General features: G+C 43.5%; 1 protein-coding gene across 3 annotated transcripts in view; it reads left to right on the top strand.

Annotated features, from left to right (window-relative positions):
• Positions 1 to 24285, top strand: part of slc15a4 (solute carrier family 15 member 4) — a 24833-nt gene extending 548 nt beyond the window's left edge. For 2 of the 3 annotated variants that reach the window (XM_076154056.1, XM_076154054.1), the window contains exons 2-9: positions 723 to 1349; positions 3529 to 3824; positions 4446 to 4587; positions 4786 to 4875; positions 6931 to 7111; positions 10808 to 10969; positions 16138 to 16296; positions 22476 to 24285. In XM_076154056.1, coding sequence (XP_076010171.1) covers positions 780 to 1349; positions 3529 to 3824; positions 4446 to 4587; positions 4786 to 4875; positions 6931 to 7111; positions 10808 to 10969; positions 16138 to 16296; positions 22476 to 22642 — 1767 coding nt within the window. In that variant the 5' untranslated portion in view covers positions 723 to 779 and the 3' untranslated portion in view covers positions 22643 to 24285. Of the gene's footprint in view, positions 1 to 312; positions 509 to 722; positions 1350 to 3528; positions 3825 to 4445; positions 4588 to 4785; positions 4876 to 6930; positions 7112 to 10807; positions 10970 to 16137; positions 16297 to 22475 lie in introns of those variants that run through there. The other variant, XM_076154053.1, reaches the window with a different exon arrangement.
• Positions 24286 to 25198: the final 913 nt, after the last annotated feature.

A 25198-nucleotide genomic window follows, 5' to 3' on the forward strand; every position in this document is an offset into this window, starting at 1 on the left:
GAAACACGCGATGGTATGTAAGCGGAATCTGTACATGCATTCTCTTGGACAATAGTATCGAATTTCGGCAATCAATTCGAAGGACAAACGTTGGTCCAGTTATCTAGTCTAGTTTTATCTAATGTATTCTGCCGGTGCTGCTGAGTTTGACAACGCCAGAACCGACACCGCATCAATGCAAAACACCACCGCCGCCTTCTTCTTCTTCCTGCGCATATAGAAGAGATTTACAAGTCATGTGGCTAGGGTAGACTGTGCGCTGTATAAAGCGCTGATCCGGAACTTGTCATTTGTAGATTGTTTCTAGAGGGGAAACGCAAATGTGAGCGTTTGTCGGGTGTACCGAGTGTCACGCGGCAGCACTGTGACACTGTTTTTGTTGACTTCCACTTCTCTCTCAGACGGCGTACTGATTTAGATGAAACTAAGTTAATATTTAAGCGGTAAACAGCATCTGGTTTACAGGAGATCACTGAATATTGCTGGGAAATGTTTTAATAATTAAAAGGTATCGTATAACTAAACTCTTTACCAAAGCTCTAATGCTAAAGCTAGCTCATATACGTTCTAATGCCTTTATTACATATGACAAGGGCGGGATGTGACACTCTTCGTTAAATATCTGTATGATTAGCTTTATTTATTCTGTGTATAATTAACGATTATGTATTTACGGTAATATTTAACTAACTACTTGAACCACATTCTTTCTGGGCTTTCAGGTTTGAGCCTCAACAATAACCAGGAGGGAGTCATACCACTCTTTAAGTTGGTCTAAAATGGCTAACAACAGGAATTCCGATGAGAACACCCCTCTGCTGGTCTCTGAGCCCAGACCTGCACCACCACCATCAGTTTTCCAGGGAAGAAGACTCGCCTGTGCCGCCATCCTTTTGGCTGAGTCATTGGAAAGGGTGGCATTCTATGGCATCACGTCTAATCTGGTCCTTTTCCTAAATAGTAGTCCCTTTTATTGGGAGGGCACTCATGCCAGCCAGGCCCCCCTGATTTTCATGGGAGTTACCTATCTGATTTCCCCATTTGGAGGCTGGCTGGCCGACGCGTACCTTGGGAAATTCTTGACAATTGCTGGGAGTTTGATACTGTACTTAGTCGGCATGCTGTTTTTCCCCTTTATTTCAAATGAGAACACCAGGAGTGGCCTATGCGGTGAAGAGATGGCCTTTCCTGTTCAGCCTCCGGAATGTCTGAACAGTACCACTGCACAAAATGCTTCATGCCCTCATCGGAAACCGTATTGTGCCCCGGTCATCTACACTGGGCTTCTCCTGATTGCGCTTGGTGTGGGAACAGTGAAGTCAAACATCACTCCATTTGGAGCAGATCAGGTAAAGTATGAAAATACTCTCTCTGAAATGTAGACTGAAGCCTTATTGAGTTAGTTTTTCTGAGATAGCCCTGTGTGAAATTAGGCATGCAGTGTGACATCAACAACAGCAGACATGGGTTGTGATAGCTGTTACACCATGACAGCTCAGTTAGACATGCAAGACCCAGATGATAACAGCCATTAAGATTGAATTTCTCTCCTGAGGTCAACACTTTAGGGGGGATGGTGCTGAATCAATAGCAGCTTCTTTGTCTGGCGTTCAGACAAACGCACACCCATACACGCACACAGACTCCACACTTCGAAGAATATTTTGTCACTAATGAGAAGTCAAACGCAGCACCTGTCAACTCTGTGACAGAGTGATGTTGTGATGTCAGCACCCCGACAGGAAACTGTTGAAAGGAGTTCATCAATGGAGTCATTGTTTTTCAAAGTAATCTAAGCTGGAGCGTGTAAAAGCTTTCCCAGCGAGGTGACCCGGTGCTATGATTAGAAATGAACTCAATGCTGTCAGAACAAAGTTTTCATGTTTCTGTCAGTGTCACTTCTATTTGATCGTGTTGAAACATGAGACGTAAAGAACCACTCGGGATCCATACACTGAAGTAGAGCTATATCATAGAGAAATACACAAACTACATTCTACAGCAGCATGTAGCAATAGTAATACAATACACAGGGTAAACCATTTTTGTTTTTGCTGGTGCCAGTGATCGCTAAGGGCAGAGACATAAAAGACTTAACAGATCATCAGATTACCTCTTTGTGTCCACTGAACAGTGAATGCTGCTTTGTAAATATGGATTGTAGCACTTAAACACATACAGTACACTCCCCCACTAATGCTCAACCAGCTTTTATTGAATGTCAAGTGGCAGTGGGAACTTTTGGTACTTAACATTTGCTCACTCTGAAAGAAATGAGAGATTTCCTGTCTCGTGCGTCCTGAGTTGTATTCAGTTCAGGAATTCAATTTTGCACGGCGCGTTATTTTGTTTAAGCAGCCGTCTGAAGCACCTTTCTGTATAATTGCACCCTCTTGCTATTTGTAAAGCACTGCTGTGTTGTCGGTGATGTGTCTTTTTTTGATTAATTGTGCAACTTGAACCTAATGGCCATCAAGTTACACATTTACTCAGGCTGCTCACCACAACAGGATATATATTTAGGTGTAGGCAGATGTTTGTTTCCCTGATCAGCTCAGCCTGGATTGTGAAATCACTGCAAGATTCAGAATAGAGAAATGTTTAGTGATTGTGATTCTGGGGAAATAACCCATATCCAACTTTTGTCCACTGTGAGTCAGTGCAGGTGTAATTTCTACAGTATGTACCAATGAGTGAAACTTTTATTTGACTTGGGGTTTACAGTGAAACTACAATGTGAATGAATCATTTCAGTGTGATCGTGACACGAATGAAGGCTGCTCTTGTTGCCCTTGCTGGCTTAAACGTCTTATCACGGTGTCACGTACTTTTAGATATTCTCTGTAATTCCAGGGCCGTATCCAAATTCCACTCCAAAGTTAACTTGAAGTTGCATTTAACACAGTGATTTGTGGTGTTGTTGTGTTGGAATTGCCTCTCCAGAGGTTTCTTCCTTTTTTCCTTATTCATGGAGGTTTTCTCTGGAGTTTTTCCTCGTCTTCCTTGAGAGCTTTGGGCTGAGTCGGGAATTGTCCTAATGTTGTGGGTCTGTGAAGCCCTTTGAGACATTGTATGTGATATTGGGCTATGCAAATAAACTTGACCTGACTTCACTTACATAGACTGTCATGATGCAGACATTCAGCTTTAAAGTAACCTAATCATAATTGCAAACATAACTATGAAGGTGAGTTGTACATGTATTAATAATAATAGTAACCCGCTTTAAACTGTATGCTGGTGATGCCTGTCACAGGACTGTTAGTTTCAGATCTTGACCGCTGTTCCTCTTTGTAGACACAGTTTTGCTTGTATTTCACCATGATTGGCAAAACGTTTCCACTTCACGTATAAGATAATGTTGTAGGTGTTCTTACCAAGGAAACATCATTTTAAGCTGTTGTAATTTGGCCTCACATATCAAACTTCTTTGCCTTCTCCATGAGATGTGGTTGCATCATTTTTCTACGTGCTGTCTGCATGACAAACTAACAACGACATTGTCTGTTGTCTTTCCTGTGACCTCAGGTGAAAGACAGAGGACCAGAGGCCACACGCAGGTTCTTCAACTGGTTCTACTGGTGCATCAACTTGGGAGCCATCCTGTCTCTGGGAGGCGTTGCCTTCATCCAACAAAACATCAACTTTGTGTACGGCTACATCGTTCCGGCGGTGTGCCTTTGCGTCTCCTTCCTGGTCTTTCTCCTGGGCCGCACCGTCTTCATCACCAAGCCTGCAGATGGCAGCGCCTTCACGGAGATGTTCAAAATCCTGGGCTTCGCCTGCTGTTCGTCCCAGAAACCCAAAGAACCTAACCCGCACCGGTAAGCGGGGATGCAGTTCAGTGTGCCTGATGGGATAACACTTAAGTGAATGAAGGAAAAGTGATGAAGCTGAGCTGAATTCAAAAAGGGCATCCAAGTTAACCTTGAGGCTTCATCAGTGTCAGTCAGTGGGCTCACACCTTCCAAATGTGCAGTCGACCTTTTCTGAAGGCAGTTTTGTGGGCTGGTGACTCTGATCCAGTAGAATAACACCACCATGTGTTGTTGGTAGATCTTTATGTTAAGCCTCCTTTCATCCACCTGTATAACTCCCTTTTTCCCCCGATACAGAAATTTATCTTTATTCCCTTTGGTGGAAAGCTACTTGACTTTGAAGCAAAGTAGCACATTCAGTTCAAAAACCTGACATTGAATTTTAAGTCGGCCAATTCCACAGCCTTTTAAGAAATCCTTATTAAGGCATTTCTCCAGAGATGGGGATTATAGGATTCAGAATAAAGTTACTTTCCTATCTGTAGATGAAGCTGTTACTTAACACGTACACATACGTAAAACAGAAGCCATGTTTGTTGATATTAGTTGGGTTATTTGTCATTATTTTACATTGTGATATATCTGCCACAGCTTTAAACTACACTTTTACTTTTACTTCCTTCGAAGGCCTAAACTGACACTGCTAGATGGTGCCAAAGCAATCTATGGAGGAAAGTACCCCGAGGAGAAAGTAGAGGAGGTCAAAGCTCTGGTGAAAATCCTCCCTGTTTTCTTTGCTCTCATCCCATACTGGACTGTGTACTTCCAGGTAAGATCAGGAAAACAATAATGACAGCAAGTTAAAAGACACATTTCCATAAGTGCAATTACAGATCACCGTGTGTAGATGCATGCAAATACAAATGTTTCAATAATGAAGAAAAATGGTTTTGCATCAGGCGCAGCGGTGATCTTAAAGTAGAGAATTACCCCTCGCTGCGACTCTAATCTCCTCATTATGGTGCAGATGCAGACCACGTACGTCCTGCAGAGCCTTCATCTGAGGATTCCTGGTGTTCCCAGCTCTATTGGCAACAACACCCATGATTCCAACCAGGTAACCCAAAGTCTTTTATTTAAAAAAGGCAAACATTCTATGGCTTTATGTGATTTTTTTTTTTTCATTATCCAGGAAAGTTGTTACACATTATACTTGGGCTTTGACATATAGTTTGATATTGGATTTTCTCCTCCTGGAAAGAAAAAGTCAGTAGGTCAGAGGCGCAGAATGAGAGGTGACAGCTGGGGCAGAAGAGGCTCAGTAATGCCTGTGGGATTAAGTAAGAACTTTACTCCACAGAATAATACCTGGCAGATTAGCGACCTGGCTGTGATTGAATCTCTCCACAGCAGCGCCTCAATCTCTACTTGATTCTCCCCGGCGAGTGTGACTGGTGTACCTCAGTGTCACTGTGACACATTTTACATTAACTTCATGGGGGCTTTGAAGACTTTGAAGACTACAGGTCGCTGAATTACGCCCCATGATGCACAACTTGGCAAGATCAAGGGTTTAAAGTGATGAAATTGGAATAAGATCAGTACTTACCCAACTGGAGTGCTGCTTTTTGAGCAGGCACACTTTAGGTGATGGCACAGAAGAAGTGATACAGAGGCCTTAAACGTGAAGTGAAACTCTCCCCCTGAAACCACACTGACTTGACTGTTATGCATGCATACATACTGTCATACAAAATTTACCAGATTATGAAATACTGCATGTCCATACAACAAGAATAAATCATTCATAAACCTCATAATGTGCACAGAATATTAAAAACGCTTGTCCCACAGAATTTAAACAATACTGAGCAGAGATTTGTTTCTTACTATATATCCGCTCTAAAAAGCAGAAGTGAGATTTATCTGTTACCAGCAACTGTAATTCTCAAGATCTATAAGGAAGTGAGATTAGAAGCCTGTGTGACTCACTCCCTCACCCCGCCTGACGCATATGACTGGTTAACACGGTTAAATGCCCGTTTCAATGTAAATGAATCCGTACTTATGATAATAACTGAGAATAGGAAGCAACAGGGGACATATAGCAAATATAAACATAGCATAGCATAGGGGAGTGTAGCAATGATTTATGATGAGATTTGCTTCTGAGAGCACTACACCAATCTCGAGTGTTTCAGTTTCAAGTCTCAATGATTGTACAGTAGATGCTTGACTGTTTGCTTCAGTTTTGAAAAAGATAACATGTTTAAGCAATGATTTTATAAATTCATCAGTTTGGTTCCCTGTGGTACGTATGGATGCATTCTTATGAGTGTTTTTCCACTTCCCATAGTATAGTCTCTTGTGGAATGTGTGAAAAGTAGAACCTGAATCCATTTCAGGCTTTGCATAAAATCATGGTTGCCACGGGGAATTTCGCCTGTCATTCATGCCAGGATTTCATTTCTAAATGAAACTCTAACAAGGCACCTTTGTGTTGTTTTGAATATAAAAATTTGCAAATGAGGAGAGAAATCAATGTAAAAATTGCCAGTAGTAACTTGTAAACAAAGAAATTCAAATTGATAGTTAATTAAGGTTTTAAAGTGTAAAACTACAGAAGTGTTGGCAGCTCATTTGCCACTTGAGATTTGAAATGCAGAAATCTCTCGCATCTGCTGTCTGTCAGTGCTCTCAAGCTTATGGATTTGAACGTAGTTTGTATGCTCACAATGGATTTTCCATTAGATTGCTTTGTCATCCAGTGTGTTTGCAAATGCGTTTCAGAAGTGACACTATATGGGAATGAACTCAGAGCTGAGCTGAAATTTGATTTTAATTTTGAATCCAGTCCTGTGTTTGTTTTTCAAAGCACTTGTACATTCAATGCATGACAATATATTTACAAATTCAACATCATACTTTGAAGGAATAACTGATTGAGTGGACTCTGTTTTTGCTGGACTTAATGCATTGCATTACTGTTATTCATTTTATTAAGTTAAGTTTGAATTTGACCACCTGGGGGTGCCAAAGCAATAGCAAGCCCAAAAACCCACACACACCAACAAACACTATAACTAACTATGGTGGAGTGCACTCTCAGTATTGTTTCACGCTCTGTGCTTTTTGCACAGTTTACCTCATCTTTCTTCTCTGGATTCCCCAGGTGACATTCGGCTTCCCGGCAGCCTGGCTCACAATGTTTGATGCTGTCCTCATCCTCATGCTGATTCCCCTGAAGGACAAAGTGGTGGACCCCATCCTGAAGCGCCGCGGCCTGCTGCCCTCCTCCCTAAAGAGGATTGCAGTGGGGATGTTCTTTGTCATGTGTTCTGCAGTGGCAGCGGGTGAGTGCGGTAACAGCAGTGCCCTCTCTGCGCTGTCACATGAATAAGTAGGCCAGCCAGCTACCTTGGTATCAGCAACAACAACAACAACAAAGTTAGTCTTTGTTCACTTTAGTAAATGTTGCATACATTTAGTGCTTTCAAGGCAGACAGAGCCATGGATGCAGTGCCATATCTGCATAATTTCTTGATTTGAATTCTCAGCACCGCTTTTGCCTTTAGAAACATGCAAGTGTGACGCTGAGGCAGAGATGGCTGCTAGCCGAGATTTATGACCTCTATTCCACCCATAATCACATGCCAATGAGCAGTTATCATACACACAAGGCACGGCAAAGAATCCTGAGAGGCATTACTTTTCTGAGCGATGTGGAGCGCAGGGGGAGCTGTGGCATCTCGTTTTGTGATCCACTTTGACTGCAGCCACATTCAACAGCACTGCTTACTCCAATTCAATCCCAGCCTGTGGATAATCACAGAAATAAAGTCTGGCCCTGTCAGTGACTGCTGCAGCACGACACGTTCAGGCTAAAGTGTCTTGAGCAAGAGGATTCTGGAGGCAGGAAGAAAGCAAATCATTAATGCTTGTGAAAATCAATATCTCGAGCTCTGCTCCCCCCTTCTCACATGTACAGTACATTCACTGCACCGTATATGAACACATTATGTTGTTGGTGACCTTTCAAATATTGACTTGCATGCCTTCAGCAGAATGCAGATTGACTCTTTACCATACATTAAACCAAAAGTTTACAACAAACAGGAGGAATAATTCAATTCCTCATATTTCAATTTCTGCTTCTCAAAAACAAAACACAACTTGAATAACGCTGTAAGTAGCCTCAAGCCATTCTGCAGTTTAAACAATGCAAATATTGTAATCGCATTTGATATTTCTTGATAAAATTGTTAGGATATTAGGGTGTGTGTGTGTGTGTGTGTGTGTGTGTGTGTGTGTGTGTGTGTGTGTGTGTGTGTGTGTGTGTGTGTGTGTGTGTGTGTGTGTGTGTGTGTGTGTGTGTGTGTGTGTGTGTGTGTGTGTGTGTGTGTGTGTGTGTGTGTGTGTGTTCAGTCTATACCTGCCCACTCCTGCTGCCACTTGGCTTTGTCATTGCCAGGACCTGCGGGATTTTCTGCCTCACTTGTCCACCGCTGTAATCCATTGTCGCGAGCCTGCCAGCCAGCCAGAAACCTGTCCTCCCTTCTCTCACCATCGCTGGTTTTTACCAAATGATTCCAGTGATTTCAGCAAATGAATTTCAACTCCAATCTGATAAACTCTAATTAAGATTTCCATAACTGCTTTAAGTGTTCAAAGACATCTGCTCTGTTAAAAACAAATGTTGCCAAATAGTTAATTAGTATGTGAATGATGTGCTGCAGTGCAGAAACAGCAGTCTATTCAGCCTGCTGCTTGCAGAAGGAAGCTGCCCTTAATAACTCTGATAGCAGACAGGCTCACCCCATGCAGGCTTTCAGAACCCATATGTCCATTTATCTATCTACGAGTAATTCCTTTTTTAAATCAAACTCTTTTGTTTGCAAACATGCCAGACACCAGTTATTCATCACACAAATGGTGATGCCCTTAATCTGCATAATAATCCCTACCACTTCACATCATCTAATGGCAGGACCAGCCATTGACAGTAATATATAACAAAAGGCTAGAAAGAGGAATGGACCCCACGTTTGTATGTGTATGTATGTGTGTGTATGTCTAAAATGGAGACAGGCATGCTGGAGGGCAATGAAGTTGTAACAAAAGTGTGTTTATGGAGAATTCCTGTATAATCTAGTCTGAGATGCGTTGGGTTCAGCTTCTAAAATCAATCCTTTTCAATCAGCGGGATGCGGTAAAAGGTCCATTAACTAAATCTAATGGGCCAACTTCTAAATTTAAGGGAATTTACTTCCTTTTAGAGGACATGAGCGTCCCTGAAAGGGAAGGTGGGAAAACATATTTATAACTGAAAGCTTTTCAGGCATTTACGTTTCCATTTGGCGTCTTGAAAGAAAATGCAATCCTTGCATTTGAATTCAAGCAAAATAAATTCTGAATATTGCAGAAAGCAATTTAAGTCCAGGGAGTGGAGAGAAAGGGTTTATGACGGTGCAGTGGTGTGGGCATTGGTCACAGAACAGAACTGAGTAAATACAAAACTTGTGTGCCACTCACTTCTTCCTTTACTCTGACCTGGATTTTGGAGTCGGGAGTGGATGACGTAAATCTAAAGCAATGCAGTACGGCTATATGCTATATGAAATATGTTTTTATTATATTAATTATATTGGATATTTGTCTAATTTTTGTTTGTGTGTCTTAACCTATTTAACATTCATTCATCCAGGAGCGGGTGCAGCAAGTGTGCTTTGGCCTTGCTTCCCATGCATTGCCTGCGGGGAGCTGTCTTATACTATTATTAAGTTCTGAGCGGTTCCCTCCACCGGCTTTCCTCGTGTCCTTGGTGCTTATTTGCATCTTTCCACTCGCCGAAACCACCGCCTTGTTCAGAGACCACAGACTGACAGATGGATAGTTCTCCATGACCAAGTGTGGCATCTTTTGCCGGGGGAATAGCGAGAACTAACGCATCGCATTGTCATCCTGTCACTCTGTGCCCGCAGTGCTGGCCTCTCCGCTGCTGCTCAGAATTAGAATCACTTTGATCAGCGGGTGCAAAATAAAAGTGTGCAGGATTTTGTCACGACGGCATTGGTGCAGAGACATTTCTCAGGATTTCACCGTACATGATGACACCCACGGTGCACGGACAGCTGGACCTCCCACGCAGTGCCAGGGGACAATTGACAACATATGCAGATAGTGCAGACTATTTCTGATCCTTTCTTTATCTGTGTATAGCAACCGCAGACTTCAGCCACATACTAAAGCTGAGCAGACATTTGCTTTTGATGTTATTTCTTAACACATTAATACGCTAATCTGCTCTGGTTAAAACTCAACGGTGTCCAAAAAAGTATCCGTCTCTTTAAAAAAAAAAAAGAAATCTTGAGCTGCATTGCGATGGATCACACTGGCCTGTCGGATGTGTGATGTTTAGTGAGGGGAGGGGAGGGGGAGCGGGGTTTTGTGGTGCTCCACTCGCTCTGGGCAGCACAGTGTGGCCGCCCGCCCTCAGATGGACGGCTGGTATTATGGGATAGCGGATTACAAGGCTACAACTCCTCTCAAATAGAGCACTAAGCGCGGTTATGATAGGAGGCTGTCTCTGGGAGTTATCTGGAAATAGCCGCCGGTTACATGATAATGGTTATCGAATAAAGCTGTTAGCGGGCTGCAGCGTTTGATGGCGACTGCTAGGCTCTTATTGTTGAACCGTCTGCTCTCTTCCATTACTAACTGCCATAATACGGTTGCGTGCAGATGTGATCTTAATGAAGTGGTAGTCTCGCCTTAAAACGGACTAAATCCTTAATAAACTGTCACTGCATCCTCCCCATTCTCGCAATGTTTGGCTGTTTGTTGGACTTAAATGTGCTAATACTTTGGCGAGTGTTCTGACATCCTGACTGAATTATGCAGCACTTTAGAGCAAATGCTGTCACCATCTCATCCTCTGCCCTGTTTATATTTCTTGTTTTAGATCTATGCTATATATGATCTAAGCATGTATATTGCATGCTATATACCCGGTTAAGTTTAATTATCTACCGTGTTTTCTGCCTCCTCAGGTATTTTGGAGACCAAGCGGCTGGAGATTGTCAGATCGGTAAACGGCACTGTTGACCAGGTGCTTGGTGATGTAATCTACTATGCTGCAGATTTACCCATATGGTGGCAGATCCCCCAGTACGTGCTGATAGGAATCAGCGAAATCTTTGCCAGCATTGCAGGTACAGTGGAATTTGTCTGTTTTGTACTGTGGTCAGGACGGCATGACGGCACAAACACAGACTACCAGCAGCAAAACACAAGAGTTCCCAGATATGAGCTGAAATGATTGTTTGCTCTGTTCGCTCCCGGTCCGATTCACTTTCATAGTTTTTTTTGGCTGCTCTCACAAACGAAAAGAAGACTAATGTGTGAAACCTTTTCCAACGTACAATTTATTCAGTTCATTGCCCGGCTGCAGCGGCCTGATGTGTGTGTGGGTTGTAGCCAAAGGCGCAAATTGATTATCCTGATTTTCTCACACAACCCTGAGACAACGTTCAGTAATGGGACATTTTATAAATAAGGTCCAGATAACGTAACCTTTACAATTGAAAAGTTGATTAAAGTTGTGCCATTGTATAAGTCAATGACCAGGCACAAACTCTTCATCACCTTATCTTCGATGCTAAGATGAATTAATGAATAGATTTGTAGTTGATGTTGTATAAAGAGAGGCTCAAATGTCCAACAAGAGATACAATATCCAACAAAACATTTTACCTCTATATTCAATCATCTGATTGATTGACATTTAGCAATATTTGCTTACATAGTTACCAAAATATGACTTATTATGTCTATCCCAGCATCTGCACAGTGTATTCCCCCACATCCTGCATAAACACATGTAGCAGTATTTGAATGAAGATAAATTATGCACAAAAGCGTGCATGCAACTTATGGACAGTAACCATCTTGTAAGTCGCTTAACTGTCCAATTTGCATGTTTCCTCAGCTGGCAGGCGGCTCATACTGTCATATTACACCTGAATACACAGAGAAAGAGAACACGTTCAATTAGCACTCTAGCACTTTGAACGTGTTGACAACTTCCATTCTCACGTCACCCAAACAAGCATAGAAGGAATCTTTCATTTACTCTCTGTTTCAATACACCAAAGCATTAACTTCTTCTTCTCTCAGACGCTTTAACACTGCACAGCATAACGACACAGAATGAACGGTCACGGCTCACCCTCGTAGCCTGAGGGCAAATGTTTGTCATTGTTGTGGTCACGTCAGGGAGAAGGCCGGAAGGGAAACTGACAGGATTGTTGAAAGATTTGTAATTGTTGAATCGTCTAAGAATCTGAGGGCATGGTGTGACTAATCCTGTGTTGTAAGGGAGCAGCTACTCCATGGACGCACACAAACTGGGCCTCAGCTTTAAACAAACGGAACATGGCGAGGCACTTTTGCTGTATTGAGTGTTTTTGATACTGAGTGTTAAATGCATATTCATTCAGTCATTCATTCTCCATAGCCGCTTCCCCTCTTAGGTCGCAGGTGTGTGTGTGCTCTACCTCTCGCCCAATGACCAATATATGCACATATTAATGCTATTTTAAATTGCACCGTCATATATATGGAGTATACTAAGCGAGCGCTTTCGTACAGAATTACAATGATTTCCAACGTGTGGTCAGGATTTACAGGCGATTGTCCTCTTCGATGTCCGTCAGGTAGGAAAACAGCAGAGGGCCGAGTGAGTTTCACTGCAGAGGGCTTGGAGGGTTTAACAGCAGACGCTTTGGAGTTCTTTGTGTTATGGTCTGGAGTATAAAGTCTATAGTTGTACAGCCTGTTTGTTGTGGGGTTGTGCTCAGTGCGCCCTGGTGTAGCACCTTCACACCTTAGCGCTTTGAGCGATGGTGCGTATCTGCATGTAAGATAAAGAGAACAGCAACTTCATAATGAGCCATTTCTACACGTTGTATTATTGTAGCGTTTGAAGATAGAAATTGTGTTTCTCTGAGGTTGTATCAAAACACAGATCAGGAGGTCACGCATGTTCTCTCCTCAATCACGGCGACTCGCGGCTTGAATACAGACTAATTTACAATAAACGCCGTTTTTGTGCAGCTGTAATGTTCTGTTCTCGTCCTCTGCCATCACTGTGGAGGCTGCAGGCTCTGGTGTTATTTTGTAGAGGTGTAATATTCTTCTCACCCTAACACCCAGAGAAACGCTGCCCCCTGTGGGTTGTAAAAGTTGTGAAAAAGAACATTGTCAAGGTTAAGGTGCAGCACTATTCATTGTATTTAAAAGAAAAAGCTATTTCTTTCTTCTCTCACTCTGCTTGTGCTCCCTGTTACTGCCTACGTTTGACATGACTGTGAAATAGATCTGCCGTATAATACAAAGGTGGACTTGTAAAGTTGTTGTCCTTCACACAGGCTATGACGCAGCCACAAACAAAGGCCAATGATGCTTCTCTTAACACTCTTACTGTTGGATCAAGAAATTCCTGGGATACATTGAGAAATTCAGATACAGAACGGCACAAAGTATTCCCACAAATTACTGCTCAGCTTAACCTTTTTGAAATGAGTGCAAAGGATGACACACAAGACATTTACTTTTGTGACTCAGACCTCCTGATCCCATTGCTCTGTGATTTGAATGCAGGTTTTTTTTCTTTTAGACGTGATGAATGTATTCAGCGAGTCTTCACATAGATGGAGTTGTGTAAGGAGGCTGTTGATGACTCAGACGAGCCCCAGCGACACAAAGAAAATGTCATTTACAGTAGCTAACGCGTTGCAAGGTTTCGCTGGCTGGTATTTGCTCAGATGCATCTCGGCACATTCCACACTTTCTCCCGAGCTGCTCGCACTTTTAAGCCACTTTTGCCCTCACAGTTAAGATTCTAAGATGCCAAACAGCTCTTATCTTTTTCTAGATCTGATTGTAAGGGTGAGTCAGAACGACAATCTTCACTTCACTAATGAGGCTCAGAGAGGCAAACAGTGTCACTCTTCACGCTGCCCCTGCTGTCTGATTTTGTGGAACTGTTCCCTGCTCAGATGATTCATTCAGTCAAATATCCTTCCAAGACATACGGGTCATCACTCTAAAAAGCTCCCCAAGGAACCTTTTATTGGAAATTTAATAAAGTCTGCTTTCCCCAGGGGTAAAAAAAGAACTTCCTCTTTCCTTTTCTGCAGTATGTTTAAATAGAAAAACACTGAATCTTGTCGCTCACTGTGAACCGACGGCTGACAGATGCTTTCTGCGTGTCAAAGTAAACAAACACCAAGATATCCCCGGCTTAGCAAAGCCAGGAGTGGTTTTATGAGCTCGGGCCTAAAGAGGGAAATGTCTTTTCATTTAAGACAGTGGGAAGTAAGTCCATTCTGCTCCGGCACGACAATTACGCCACGAAAGCCTTGTCGAGAGAAATCTTCATAACCTTTCCTATCAAGCTGTGTGAGAGACGCAACGTGGAAGCAATGAGAACATCCTCATTTATTAAAGGAAAGTGAGTTTGTGTCTGCGGGAAATGTGCTGAACCTGATGTGTAATATTGCAACATGGCGGCCTTGTACATTTTCATTCAACACTACAAGCGCTTCATAAGAGAACGATAAGAGATCAATCCGCTTTATTTATGCATTAATTTTCCCGTCTTATCTGCCATCATTACTGGCTTCAGACCTCCGCTATTATTCGGTTAAGGGCGACTCATCAGGGCGCCGTGCTTTACTTTAACACCCTCTTTAGTTTGAGGAGTGAAAATTAAGTTATCAGAGTTTTTGGATTCATCTCAGTGGAAGCGTTCTCTTCCCAGCCACCCATAGTCACTCTGGGGTTTCTCTAGGTGGGACATTTGTCATCTTTAAATGAGAAATACACCGATATTGAAAAATGTTTAATGAGCGTGGGTATTATTAAGCCAGAGTAAGACCTGCCACGTTATCATTATAAGAAACTAGTTCTCTGTGAAAGTCAAATACAGACATAACAAAGCTATTGGGATCCTTAAAATAAACCTGCTCCTCTCTCTCCCTTCGTACCGTCCCACCGAGGTTTACTTGAGGAAAATTGGCTGACAGAGCTGTGACACGTGTCGGGTAAAGAGGAATATTTCCCCTCAGTCGGCTCTCGTTTGAATAAATCTGTTTAAAACCTCAGGTGCCATCAAACTTTGCTAGTTTGAGATCCCCGGTCTTGCAGGAGAACCGGTAATCCTTCTGTTATGCACCACCCAAGCTTTGTCTGGTTTTTGGTCCAGCAAGAATATGCAAAGAGTTGGCAAGATGTATCACTGCGGTGGCTTTAAATATGTATTGTTCTTTTGAAAAGTGTTAAAGGCTAATGTTATTTTCCAGGGAAGAAGAATTACCCCTCAAACAAAGCCCTTGGTAGAAATGGAAACAGAATTTTTATGTTACACACTTTTCTCCTAAATAATTCTGCCTCTAGGTGGAGAAAGGTCACACCGTTTGTTTTTTTCTGCGTCATTTGGCTGCCGACGTCATTTTGATTCTATCGGGAAATGATGATTCAGCTCTATAGACCTACTGTATATCTTAGCAACCACTCAAAATCTCCCCCAAAACCAGTATTTGTTATAGATATATATTACAATCTAAATAAATGTATTGCTGTGATGTTCCGCAAAAGGTCAGGTGTGTGTTCCCTTGAGTAATAGCCTGGGGTTCCTCGCTTCTTTACTTTTTTTAGATACTGCAGGTATCGGTAAGGAAACGGCTCCGCACATTAATTTGTGGAATATCCCCCTCTGAGGAGCGTTTTAGAAGGAAAAGGGGAAATATATTTAACAGCAGCTTCCTAATCTCTCTTGACAGATGTTGCTATAGGGCGTCATTTGAAGAATCATATGTTTGCGATGCCATAAAATTTTCATTGTCCGCTTGCAGGCACTCGGAATCTCCAGGCAAAAAAGGCGGCGTGTTGAATGTCGTGTTTTTCCTCCCCCCTCCCCTCCCCCCTCCCCTCCCCTCCTCCATCTCCTCGCCCGGCCATAAGCTCGCTCCTTTTCTTTCTTTATGACACATTACATATTCAGGCTGGTACCTCGCACACTTCAAATGCCCAGCAGTGGCACCCAAAAAATGTGCATGTTCAGCCAGTTGCACCGGAAATTAGCCGCTGACCGAATCATTTGTTCTCTTATACTCCATATTCAAAGTAAAACAGTTTTTGTTCCCTCAAACCTCACTATGTTATCGCTGCATACACACACAAATAATATTCACCAATTGAAAGGATCTTGATGTTGAAGACTGAGATTTCTTTTCATCTTTAATTTCCCTTACGAATCTTTCATCTCTTCTCCAATCCATCAAGCTTACCGTATCTGATTCCTCTGTTTTTGTCGCAGGTCTGGAGTTTGCATACTCCGCATCCCCCAAGGCCATGCAGAGCGCCATCATGGGGCTATTCTTCTTCTTCTCCGGGATCGGCTCCTTCGTGGGCTCGGGCTTGTTGGCTCTCGTCTCCATCCCGCAGATTGGCTGGCTGTCATCCCACAGAGACTTTGGTAAGAGATGATTCAGGTTTTAAAGGTTAAACGACATAAACGTACGACCTCATCTTGATTAGAGACCTGTGGCTGTTGAATGTGAATAGACGTATAGAACAAGGGGCTTTGTTCAGAGAGAAGTAATCTGAGGCTCCTCTGTGTGGTATTGACTCATAGCCTTTGGACTTATACACTGTGTGTGTGTGTGCGCACTCACGGGAGACCTGCAGTAAATTACAGATGGATTTTGTTCATAGTTAAATCCCCGAGTATGATCCGGACCTCTTTATCTAAAATGCAGACGATTGATCTTATACAGTTTTTCATAGGAGAAAAATGTTTCCAGTATCTGTGCAGCTAGACGCCTGCAGGGTTGCAGTTGTCAGACTTGGCTGCTAGATTCCACCTTCCATGTCAAGCGCAGTATTGACCTGGCACATCGACTGCATGTGTGAACTCAACAATATAATAGCAGGTATAGATTCCCCAACACAGAAATGTATTTTTCCAATGACATACCTCAAGAATTTTCATGACTTGGGCTGATTTAAAATCCACTTAAAAGAGTTTTGTAAATGAGATGCAGGGAAAATGAGGGGGCTATACCCTGTGCAATTCTCTTGTTTTAAGAGTGTTTACCATAATAAATAGACATGTCAGACTAACGACAAAGGGTTGGTGTAAATCTGTCCGAGTGGTAGAATGGATAGCATGGCGGTGGCAGCAGATGGATTGGCTTCTTGGGGAGAGGAGGCTCCCGACCCATATGCACTTTTTCCTGAGCAGGCGGTAAATAAGCCAACACTGTAAATTGTTTATCCACTAACACCTAATAGCTCATTAATACAGTGCGCCGACAGGTAGGGAAGTACTTCTGATGATGTTAGCAGTGGAAGATGCTTGGCACAGCTTCATAAATCCGTCCTTTCCTCACGCCCCGGCTTCACTTGAGGGGGCAGTTTATTTTGTAAGTATTACTGGCACCTGAATCGAGCTCCCGCGCACCTTTAAGACTTCCTCCGCCTCCGCTTTCCAAAACAAGTCATTTCAAAGGTGAGCCGGAGTTGCGGAACAAAAACACCCTCCTGGCCACCGATAAAAGACACGTGGCACAGAGCTCAGGCAGCCAATACAGGCGGGAATTACCCAGTTTGTTTTTGTGGCGGCTGTTCCATAATTTGTTGGGTTTTTTACCTTCTACCGGATCTCATAGCTCCCGAGGTGGATCGGATTTTACTTGTTTCCAGAGCCAAAGGCAAACTGTTGTAGTGTAAACAGCAGCCGGGGTGAGCTGTGCTGAGTGCTACCGACTTTCACAGGCCCGAAGACAGATGAGCAACATTAATCACAGGCTGGGGGTCTGATTACATAGCCCTGCTCCTCTTAAGCAAAGCTCTCCCCCGGGGGCTTCGCGTGGAGATTGCACCGCTCGGCTGGCAAACGCAGCTTGTGGATGCTCGACTCGGCTGTCGCGCTGTTCTCCGACGACCCGCTGTTCACAAAGTAACACCACTACACACAAGTGGAAGTGTTTAAATGATATGAAGACACCGATTAGCGGGGACTGATTATCATTCGGTTAACAAGAACCAAAGCGGTCAGGCCCACAGAGGAGAGATGGTGGCGGCGATGAGCTCGACCATCTGTGTCACTGAAAGCAACACTACTGTCCAAAACTAGAAATATGCAGTTACTGTTTACCACAAACTGACCTGAGTTTGTTCATGCATTCTTCAGTGGAGGTCTCAAAAGTGCATTGATCAACAGCAAAATAACCTCAACATGTCTGCTAAAACCTCTCAAGTACTCATGCATTGTAATTAAAGCGGCAGCCATCTGTGTGTGTGTGTGTGTGTGTGTGTGTGTGTGTTTGTGTGCTCACTGTGGTATTTGTCGCCGCATCAGTGACTCCTACTGGTCAGTAGAAGCGCCTGCATGGAGGAAGGCAAAGCGTGAGCGTCCCAAGCTTTATGCCGGCCTGAAATGACATGATGGATGACATAACACGACATCCTCCCGCATAGCCAAAGGGTAACCAATGAATTAACAGCGTTGATGAAAGAAAGAGGAGTTTTTTATGTTTCTGCTTGTTTGTTTTGTTGTCCCCTTTGGAAGTGTCTCTTTTATTTGAGCCGTGTTCTCTGCTAGTGTAAACACATGGACGTCAAGGACGCGTTTAGACATTTGTGTGACTTGACATTCCGACATCCTGCTCATGAAGTGCGGGGTCACACTCAGAGAAATGTCATCGCTTTAATAGAAGCCTTTAATGTCAAATCCATCAATTTCGAACATTATCCAATTCTGTCTCAAAAGAGCGCTGTGTGAAAATGAACCCTTCGGTGTGTGTATGTGTGTGTGTGTGTGTGAACCCCAGCTGTAGAAAATAGCACCTTAATAGTGAAAGCAAACTGAATCCCTCCCCTGTCATGGAGGCTTTGAGCGCTCTGAAGCGTTTGGGGGTCGGGTCACTGCACTGAAGCTCCGGATGGATCGATCCATTTTCAAACCTTAAATTGATATTGACCCGTTCCATCTCTGGACCCATGTGGTATGATTGAACCGACCTTCTATCAGGTCAATTGTCCGAGTAGTTACATCGTCAGGTTATTAGAGGTGTGAACCTTTAGGAGGAGGGGCGTCGCCTCAGCCAAACGCTCTCCCATTGTTAGAAACAAGCCTCGGACCGCCATGCTCCATTTTGATTGGTTTGCACTTTTCTTCCGCCCCTGCACGGAATTTGTCTTTCAAAGAGCTGTCAATTATTTATGAGCTTCATTAATGTTTTGGGTTTTTTCTTTAACAGCAAGTCCTTGTTTTGTCTTTTGCCGCTGTAATTAGGCTTCCATATTTCTGGAAGTGCTCTGCAGCCGAGCGGGGCCCTGGGGGGGCGTGAGCTGAGCGGAGCAGCAAAACCGTTACAAATTTGAAACCTTGCAAAAAAAAAAAAAAAGTGTTTAAAGTTCCAGTAAGAGGATGTTGTTGTTTTGTCCCTCGCTCTTTCTGTCCTCAGGTGATGGTTAAGAGAGTTTTCTCTACCGGAGTCCAAGGCTGAGATCAGACTCCTCCTAAAGGCCACAATGACCTCAGTTCACCTGTCAAAGTGCTAGAACATCAAGGCTTCAACGTTGAACTTGTCCTTTGTGTAATTAGGAGACCTTCTTATTGGTTCTAAGCCTCTGGTTTGCTTTTCGTCAGCCGGACTGTCGTGTTAATTAATACTGCGGCAGTCGGCTCTTGGTTTACTCTCCGTTTAAGTGAATTATTGATTGGAAATACAAACCCACTTGCTAAATGCAGTTTCCTCTCCTCCCACACTCCGCTGTCAATCACATTGTCCCCCCCCCCCCCGCATGAATAATTCAAACGCCACTTTAGCGTCTTAATCTATTCATCGCATCTTAAACCTTTGACCCGATTCAGATGACCGACAAATGAAGTGAAAGCTGTGATCGGTTCACTTCATCACCTCGCTGTGTGTGTGTGTGTGTGTGTGTGTGTGTGTGTGTTTCCAACGAGTTCCATTGTGGTGCTTGACGGATCAAAGGTTCCATCGTGTGGGAGATATCTGGGGTGCGCGGCGGCGGCAGCGGGGAATCGCTCCTGCGTGATTCGCTCTGTCATCACAGCGTTTCTTTAATCTCTGGCATTTCTAATTATCGACACAGCAGAGAGAAAGGGAAGGATCATCCGTGTGTGTGTGTGTGTGTGTGTGTGTGTGTGTGTGTGTGTGTGTGTGTGTGTGTGTGTGTGTGTGTGTGTGTGTGTGTGTGTGTGTGTGTGTGTGTGTGTGTGTGTGTGTGTGTGTGTGTGTGTGTGTGTGTGTGTGTGTGTGTGTGTGTGTGTGTGTGTGGTGACGCCGGACTCCTCTGCTCTGCTGTTTGTTATCACTTTGCCTCATCTTGGTTAATCTTGTTCTCTGTTCGGGAGCAGGGGACGACCTGTTATGTTGGATCTCCGTGTTAGCCTGCGGTGTGGATGATCGTCTTTGATGACATGATGACTGCAATCATTCCAGCTGTAGACACCGGGCCGCCTACTGTGGCTCTTTGGCGCTGTGTGAGGAAGAAGATTTCAGCTCTCATCTTTTGATTTCTGCAGTCTTTTATGCTCGGAGTGTCAAAGAGATCACAATATCATTTTGTTATTCTCTCCTCATTTCTCTGCTGTGATGGAGTAGCAGGTGTGTGTTGAACCTTGTCAGAGGCCTTGAAGAGACGGTACCTAAGATGCCCCGTTTTCACTCAGTGTGCAGAGTGGCAGGGTCACGCATGTTAATCAGCAGAATGATGCAGTCCTTGTCGCTCTGTCAGCGCAGCCTACTGGTCAGTTAGGGAGCTTACACGTAGGCCACTCTAAGAGCAATACCATTTAAAATAGACCCTTACATGAATTAAGAACATGGTAATCTGTCTTAACATGTCCCCTTTGTGTAGGTATGTGTAATGGCGTGTTTACTGTGAATACTGTGTTTCCTTTTAGAGTGTTATTCACACCTTTGTGTGTCTCCTCTAGTGTGTAAACACACACACACACACACACACACACACACACACACACACACACACACACACACACACACACACACACACACACCAGAGCGTACGATTTAAACACATGGTTACAGCCCAGCAGCCTTCTTTTTCCGCCGCACACACTCTCACTCTGGCTGTTAACCCTTTGTGACGGCTCATTCACTTGTCAAGCGCTGTTGTGTGCGAATAATAATTGATGACCAACAGTATTGAGTGTATCTAAGCGCTCCTGCCTTCATTTCTCTGTGCAGAAGGAAGGGACATGAATTGGATTATTTTCCTCCTAAAACAATCCAATATGTGTGTGTGTGTGTGTGTGTGTGTGTGTGTACCTGCATCACACTGAGCACAAACCAAACAGCCAGAAAGTGGGGAAATAAATAGAAAATGCAGGAATCCTCTTTTATCTTGACCCAGAGGGCTGCTGACTCTAAACAGACCAGTGTAATTAGACTACACACACACACACACACACAGCACTGAGTGAGTGGGCCGAAGTGAAAGAGAATTGCCTCCATATCTAATTAAAATCAAACCTTATTCTCCCACTTTATTCCCTGTGACAGAGGAAGCATTGAGAGGCCGATAGAAGCTTCCTGTAACCGACAGCAACCGCTTCAGATTTACTCATTTGCCAATAACAAAGTGGGGGTGGGGGGAGGGGGGGTGGTATCCTATAGGTGTCCCTGTTTGCTGGTCAGACTCGTGCCTCAGAGGGCGTTTCACTTAAACCGAGGTCATCCTTGGCAGCAGAGTGCCGTCCGGTCTCATCTCACGCTGCCGTTCACAAAGCTGTCCCGGGCTTGTTGACGTGTTTTCCGAGGAGAGGAAAGCCGCTCGGACGCCGCTGCCAAACGGCTCGCATTGTTCCTACTTGGGTCTGTCGGCTTTGCCCTTCGTGTTAAATCCGCCCAGGCAAAAGCAGGATTTGCTCTCTCTCTGCGTCGATAACCAAACGAGGACGAGCACTTCAGTCAAATTACATTTCAGAGACTTTGCCAGAGAGGAAAAAAGGAAGTGGAAAATGTGAATGAGTAAGAGCGGCTGAAGAGCCACCTGTCTTTGTATCGGCTGTAATATTTCCTCTGCTGATGGCACCGTTGTGTAAGGAAAGTGCTGGGCGGCAGTGTGTGAAAGGTGTCCCGTTGTTCGGGTACACAGATGAGGAGGCAGCTTCACGTGACCTCATCTTCTCACTTCTGTCTGTGTTGTGTCTGCACATCTTCCTCCTCTCCTCCTCCTCTGTCATATCTCAGCATCGCTTTATTCGCCGCTCCTTTTTTTTCTTCTTTTATTGCCACCTGTTCCCGCGAGGATACAAGCCGTCCCTTTAATACCGATCAAAGACTCCCCCGACTCAGATCCCAGCCCAGGGCCCCATATTGCTCTGTTACTCCTCTTCACACATCATCAATACTTTCCTCCTGATCGGCGCTGAAGTTTTGGGGGTCAACCCTCATGTTACATCATCCCCCCGCTCACTTCACTCACACTTTCAGAGAGCAGGAGTGATCCTCTTTGATGAAGCCCAATGTGTCACGACCGATTCTGTTAGGATTCCCAGTTTTTCCACAGTCATCTGCTGTGCAGCGCCCCGGAACGTCGCTCTCACTCTCGCCTGGTACACGTTGGGCTCAAACTCCGCCTCTTGTCTCTCTGCAGGTAACATCAACGACTGCTCTCTGCATTACTACTTCTTCCTGCTGGCGGGGATCCAAGGCATCACCCTGCTGGTTTTCATCATCGTCTCCGTCAAGTACGACCGGCAGAGGGAGCGTCAGAGGATCAGAGCCGGCAGCCACAGGCACAGTCTCCACAGCGCCTCATGACCTCCCCGCTGAACCCTTCGTACCTCCACACCGCCTTGGCCTTTTTCCTCTCCTATTGCCCGGTGCCAAAAGACCCCAAACGGTACTTAATAATGCAGTTGTGTAAAGGTTTAGGGGTCGTTTCCCTGACAGGAAGCCACACGTGACGACTTCCTTTCTTATTTAAGTTTATTTTAAATGTGATTCTTTCAGATCTTAAGAACGATTAATGTCTTTTATCAGAGAGAACTGAATTTTACCTTTTTTGTTTTGATAATTTTATGGAACTGTAGTATCCTTCCTTACTCGTGTGTGTTTACTCTCATTGCCTTTCTTTGATCATTTGCACTTTACTTGAAGAGCGATACGGTAAAAAAAACATCATACTCAAATATTTTCAAATCAGGAGAAATGCTTTGTGGTTTTTATAATTGGATTAACTTTCTGTTTTCTAGCACAGATGTATTTTTGCAGGATTGACTGCGAACTCTTTTGATGAACTTGATATGATGTCTTCCTCAGCATTTCAATGATTTGTGGGCAAGCTGATGAAGCTGATCTGTGTGTTATGGTGGGAGAATATTTGCATTATTTCTTGTCACAGGGATTCATACAGAATACGTCCGCATAACCACATCCTGTGTGTGTGAATGTGTGATTTTCCTGGAGATTAGATCTGTTTAGACAGTCTAAATCTTTTTGCGGTACATCCCAAATCCCAAATGAACATATTTACATTTGTATTTGCCGCCCACTGCTTGTTAATTACATACTGTCATTCTGCACAAATCCTCCCTTTAAACATTATGAATCTGCAGAAAGCTTCATATCTGAATACTGATCTGGTTCTCCCGCTGAAACTTCTGCAGCAGTTTTTCATCTCTGGTTAAACTGCGAAAGCTCAAGTCTGCATAATTGTCACACTTTGCACAAGCAACTAATTAAAAAGCAAATCCCCATGCTTAAGCAGCTTCAGCCTCACTTAGTCCAGTTTTCTTTGTATTTTATTTTTAATAAATAACACCGTTTTTTTCCAAATGTTGTTTTCCATCAAAGGTGCATTACTGGCATGTTGGTACGTTGGACCTTTTCTCTCAGTATTAAAGCGGCTTTTCATGTTGGTCAGCAAATGAAAAATCTGCAAAACGAGCATCTGCTTTTTAGTATTTATAAAACGTGTGTGTGTGTGTGTGTGTGTGTGTGTGTGTGTGTGTGTGTGTGTGTGTGTGTGTGTGTGTGTGTGTGTGTGTGTGTGTGTGTGTGTGTGTGTGTGTGTGTGTGTGTGTGTGTGTGTGTGTTATATACTCGGTTTCACATAAGGTACAGATTCTATCTATGAATACAGGGAAACTCAGGGCTGGAGGACGAATGTGAAATGAAACGAGACTCCAGTAAACGTTCAAAGTGCCTCTGAGAGCTGAGAGCAGTGATCCTCCCTGTGCTGTCAACAAAGCAGCTCCTCACTGTTATGTGCCCACATTTGACTCTGGATAAATGGCTGTTCCCTCTTTTCATTGCACAATTTACTTGCTTTGTCATCCCAGTCATCTCAGAACGATTTACGAAGTTTATCTGGGAGATATATTCTGTTTTTATTAACGCTGCAGAATACTGTTTTATGGTTGTATTTGTGTCCATTAAAGCAGAATAAAGTCAGAAATGAGTTTGTCGTACTTTTCATCACATTCTGACGGAAGTAATGAGGAATGATTCATAAATGCAAAAGTGATGATGAGTCAGTCGGCTTATGAGTCAGTTGGCAACACAAACACGTCATCCTCACTCTGCAGACCTTCTGTTTCCTGTGTTAGGTCACATCCGGGGTGGTTTGGTGTGGGATTTTTTTCAGATTATTTTTTTTGGTCCTTTTTGTCTTTTTTTTCTTCTAGAAGTTAACTTTAACTTTCGTATTTCTACAGGATGGAATTTGGTATGCTGTCAAATACTGTTTGCAGTGCAACTGTTAAGCAAAACTTTAAAGCTTTCCTTTGGCAAATGAAGCCAAATCCATTGAAGCGTTAACGTGTAAAATGACTTTAGACGCCAGATGGTTAAATAAAACTGGAAATGATCATAATCACAGACACACACAGGCCTTATTTTGTATTCCCACTGACGATGTGACATATTTCTTCGTAGTTTCATCAGACAGAGTGAAAATCAAGGCATCATTACAGATCTTTTTATAACGCTAAAGCCCTCCAGCAATGCCACTCGCAGACGAGCGTTTCCTGTGGTCAGAGAGCGGCAGACAGAGCGGCTGATTAGACGGCTCGCAAACCAGCAGAGCCTCCAGGTTGGTGGCTTGATTCTCACACTGTTGAATTATTATCCAAGATTTAAGAAAACAGAGCAGCCTGCATACATTTATACCTGCTGCTATTCCTTTATCAATGTGTCGATATAAAGCAGAACCGGGACATAGAGCACAACTTATCTGTACGCTAAGCATCAGTTTAGTATGATTATTATTATTAAATTGGCCGTCTCAAAATTGCAAAGGAAACAATTATACCTGACAGGTATAATCTCAGTAGAATTACAGTTATTATACCGCTGCTCTCCACCCCTGATGCC

The sequence above is a fragment of the Genypterus blacodes genome, unplaced genomic scaffold, assembly GCF_046128005.1.
Source record: "Genypterus blacodes isolate CSIRO-AG114 ecotype Tasmania unplaced genomic scaffold, CSIRO-AGI_Gbla_v1 ptg000061l_1, whole genome shotgun sequence".
NCBI lineage: Eukaryota > Metazoa > Chordata > Actinopteri > Ophidiiformes > Ophidiidae > Genypterus > Genypterus blacodes.